The 4,283-nt window shown below is 41.1% G+C and overlaps 1 protein-coding gene across 2 annotated transcripts; it reads left to right on the top strand.

Moving 5' to 3' along the window:
• The first annotated feature begins 155 nt into the window (after positions 1-155).
• MRPS18C (mitochondrial ribosomal protein S18C) lies at positions 156-4,199 on the top strand. 2 transcript variants are annotated; one of them, XM_077301012.1, is made up of 6 exons: positions 156-359; positions 1,304-1,365; positions 2,292-2,375; positions 3,254-3,311; positions 3,905-3,964; positions 4,044-4,199. In XM_077301012.1, exons 1-6 carry the CDS (start codon positions 257-259, stop codon positions 4,118-4,120), a joined length of 444 nt encoding a protein of 147 aa, XP_077157127.1. In that variant the 5' UTR covers positions 156-256; the 3' UTR covers positions 4,121-4,199. The 2 variants fall into 2 exon arrangements, with proteins under 2 accessions (XP_077157127.1, XP_077157128.1); XM_077301013.1 differs by lacking the exon at positions 2,292-2,375.
• Positions 4,200-4,283: the final 84 nt, after the last annotated feature.

The raw sequence follows: 4,283 nt of genomic DNA, 5'->3' as shown, positions 1-4,283 counted from the left end.
TGGTGGGATACGTCATTTCCTGGGTTGTTGACGGAGGGGGCGGGGAGCTAGGAGAACCTCGCATGACCATTGGGCGGCGCAAGTTGACGGCCAGAGCGCGAGATATCTGCATGCCCGCAGGAGTCTCGGCTAGACCACAGTGGCGCATGCGCAACGAATCCGGAAATAGGACAGGAGAGAGAGCCGATTGGCTGTCGCCTAGGTGTTTTCCCGTCTCTATGGTTTTACGCTGCGGAAGTGCAGAAAACGCGGTAACATGGCCGCCGTGGTGACTTTAGCTGGGTCCGCCAAGGGCTGGGGAAAGCTTTCTTTTATCTTTTCTGCGGTAGGGAAGACGAGCAGTCGCGCTTCTGGAGCAGGTAAGGAGGGAGAGCGGGCCGCATTTCCACGACTTGCTTTCTCCTTTCTGGAGTGTGGAGCTGCAGGGTCTCCTTGCACGAAACGCCAAATTTTCACTTGTTGAATTTTTGGTTTTGTTGCGCGTAGGGCTGGTGGTATTATCTGACTTTCGAGCGAGGTTTGGGGTGTAATGAAGGCCACGTGCAGATGCCCGCTTGTTTTGCTTGCTTCATTTGTAGCCTGCTTTTCTTACAGAGGCAAAGCGTTGTACAAATTACAATCACCAATTCACCTGCATAGCAGAGATCTCTAGCAAGAAATGCTGTAGGGCTAGGATTGTGCAATTAAACTGAATTGCAGACAATAAAAACATGTAGGAAACATGTGGTAGAGGCAGTCTGACATAACAGCATCCAATGGCCGAGACATCTCCCCGACACATCTGAACCCAAGATGACCTCCCTTATAGGCTTATATTAGACATTATGAAAGTTACTGTCGTATTATAAATTGTTATAATAATTCCTGCTGTTCAACTTGGAACTCTCTGTTGTAACTTTTACTGTTATTATGATTCAATGTATATCTTTAACCTTTTGAGTAAACTGCCCTGAGCCTAGTGGGAGGATGGTATTGCGATATAATGTATAAATATACCATAATGCAGAAAGTGGGCTTCAAATGTCATGTTTGCTGTTGTTAAAACAGTAAAATTTAGGTTTGATAAGCATGGCATAGACTTCAGTCCCGTCAAAATTTTGGGTTAAAAAAGTTACTGTCTTCACGTTTTTGGAATTTTTGTAGTAGCCACCAATGTTACCATTTTTGCTAGGAAAAATATTACCACTATTGTTATTAAAAAGGAAGATATGTCTTTGAGTTTACAGCTATGGTAGTTTGGCTTTCTGTGCTGGGGGTGTGCTTTATATTTAAATATGCTTTTTATTTATCATTTCTTTCTCAGTCATGTCATGGAGAAGGCACTGTAGTTCACACAGTGAACAGACATCCAGTAAACCAGATATGGTAAGTTTTATGTTAGGTAATTGATGTATATGCATGCTGTCATATTTATAGATGTTTTGTAACTCAGTCTCATAGGCGAAATACTTGCATATTATTTTCATGTTGTGTCAGGGCTATACAAATCACTATATGAGCTAACTAAAATATTGAAGAACTGGAAGGTGGTTTAGTATGCTTATTGATAATATTCACAGATTTAGTTTTGAACATTAAGAATGATATACAGCAATGTGAACTGTAACTAACAAAGACTGACATACAATCTTAAATTACTTGGTCCATAAACCTACTAGAGGAAAGGCAAAAGATACCAGATTTATTGGGCTGACTATAAAACCAAGGAGGGATTGACTATTCAAAAACTATTCCAATATTATCAAACCTTTCTGGAAGAGGACCAGAAAGATTATTGGTGAAACAGTAATGGAAGGTGGTAGAGATGCAGGTCCTCCCCAGAGCAGAAATTATGGTAGAAAACTTAAGGAACCAGGCTTTTAAAATCAAAGTTCTAGATGTAATAAATAACTAATTTAAAATAAATTGGTGGTAGTTTAAAGCAGCTAATGGAAGATTTGCCAACCTCTAGGTGGGACCTGGAGACGCCCCAAGATTACAACTGCACTCCAGACAATAGATCTGTCCCCCTGGACAAATGCCTGCTTTTGGAGGATGGATTCAATGGCATTGTATCTGGCTGAAGCCTCTCCCCTAACCAAATCTGGCCTTCCTCAGACTACATCACAAAATCCCCAGGAATTTTCCCATCTGGAGCTGGCAACTCTGCCTGCACATGTTGCAAGCTGTTTGCCCTGCACAAAACTATAGCATGTCTCCGACCAAAATGCTTAATGATCAGCATGGTAATAAAAGAAACTTTCTAATGCTATCAAAAGGGGCTTTCATGATCCAAACTCCTTCTGTTTTAGCCTGAATCAATGGATAATCCCTATAAAGAGCCTCCTAAAAAATGCATTTTGTGTGGGATACATGTTGATTACAAGAATGTTCAGGTAAGTTTCTTTTGTTTCTGTGCTGTTAAGGTTGCAAGGATGGGAAAGCAAAATTAAGCCTAAAATAATCCAGTTTTTCTGCTCTTCTATTAGTTACAGGAAACATCTCAGCAAAGTGATATGCAATCTTTCTGTTCTTTTCACACCATCATCCCTTTATAGCCTAGATTGCTGGCAAGAATATTGGGAGCATCAAAATGGAAATGATATCTATAGATCAGGGGCCTCCTACATGCACTCATGGGCACTACGGCACCTACTGGCACCCCCTTCCATGACAGAATAATTTCACCTAAGGGTTCTGTCAAAGTTACCGTTCCAGTTGAAATATTTGTTATGATGTCCTATGTAACTACCCTATGACATTCTATGTAAACTGCCCAGAGCCGTATAGAAGGGGTGGTATAAAAATCTAAATAAATAATAATACCACGACACCTGCCATGTGGTTTTAGAAAATAGGTGGGGCTTTTACCAAGCAGGGTTTCTGATTGGCCTTTGGAAATTTGATTCACGGCAGCAGCGACATGGCTTTGCGGCCCACAGGGAGGCTGCAAACCCCCCCCCCCCCGCAGCATGAGCGTACCTGCAGGCCACAAAGCCCTATCATTGCCTCTTTCCTCGTGGGTGACAATGGAGGCCACAGCCACAAGGCTTCTAGCAGGCAAGGAGGGACAGTGGAAGCTGGAGGGGGAGGGCCAATCAGGGTGGACCTGGACAGTCGCCTCCCAGGAGGCTGTTTCCCAAATATATAAGGGAGCGAAATAGTGTTAAGGATGTCTGTTAGGTTATCTGTTTTAATGTCATTAAGTAATTTTGTAAATTGACTCGACATAGTGTTTGCTTATCTGAACTCTCACATGTTGCTTCTTCGACAGCTTTTGTCTCAATTTATTTCACCATATACGGGTCACATTCTTGGTATGCATGTAACAGGTATGTCTCAGATCAAAATCTAATCTAATAATTACTGTTTCCCTGACTCACTCACTCTCTTGTAATTTAAGTAGGGTTACCATATTTTGAAAATTGAAACAGGACATATTTCCTGACTTCAAACAAGTGATTGTTATGACCGATCTCATTTTAAACACCCCTAGTATTGAACCTGGGCTTTCTCAGCCAGAGTTTTGTGAAACCTGTATTCTGCATGATTGTGCCGTGTGTGTGGTTTCTTTAAGCCTAAAGAATGTTTATGGGGTTTCTCAGTGGTAAAAAAGTTGAGAGGCTGATTTAAGCTGTAAAAAGAGGCCCAAAGAGGATGGACACCCCCACAAGGCATACGTTCTCTAAAAAAGAGGGTATCTGGTAACTCTAGTTTAGCCCAAATGACTGCCGTGGCTAGTGAATACTGGTACTAAGTCTGTTGAGCCATGGCACTTGCTTTTTGAAGCTGGTATCTATATAACTCCATTTAAATGATGCCTTTTCCCTCCAAAGGCACTTCATTTTACTTGGGTTCAGTTAGGAACCAGACTTTTGAAATTGCCCAGTGAAATTGTTTTTAGAATGCCTGTTTTGGTTCCCAGGCTTGTGTCCGAAGAAACAGAAGGCGATCTCAAAAGCGATTAAAAAAGCTCATTGTCTAGGTAAGCATATTTTAAAAACATGAAAATCATTGTTCAGAAAAAGCTTTGTTTCTAAAACTTCTGAATTATGTTTTTGCAGGATTTATGCCAGGGACATATAAAGACCAAGCATTCCTCAGTGACCCTAAAATATGTAATATTAGATATCCAGAATAAATTATGCTAATGGTACCCAATGTGCTTGTAATTGGTGAGTGCTTAATACTACTAAAAATAAATTCACAGATGTCTCGAAGATGATCTTGTGGTTATTTCCTGCTTATATAGCTGATGCAAAGCAAAAAAGTTAGAGGACAATTTAAAACACACAAGTAGTCAG

This window comes from Paroedura picta, chromosome 10, assembly GCF_049243985.1.
Source record: "Paroedura picta isolate Pp20150507F chromosome 10, Ppicta_v3.0, whole genome shotgun sequence".
Classification (NCBI taxonomy): domain Eukaryota; kingdom Metazoa; phylum Chordata; class Lepidosauria; order Squamata; family Gekkonidae; genus Paroedura; species Paroedura picta.
This window is presented reverse-complemented; position numbering and strand designations above follow the sequence as displayed.

What these genes read in the sequence shown, in the direction of transcription:
- MRPS18C (XM_077301012.1), top strand. Translation starts at nt 257, where the DNA reads ATGGCCGCCGTGGTGACTTTAGCTGGGTCCGCCAAGGGCTGGGGAAAG. An exon ending in CATCCAGTAAACCAGATATG is followed by an intron (nt 1,366 to 2,291) that starts GTAAGTTTTATG and finishes CTTCTGTTTTAG; the next exon opens with CCTGAATCAATGGATAATCC. An exon ending in TCTTGGTATGCATGTAACAG is followed by an intron (nt 3,312 to 3,904) that starts GTATGTCTCAGA and finishes TTTGGTTCCCAG; the next exon opens with GCTTGTGTCCGAAGAAACAG.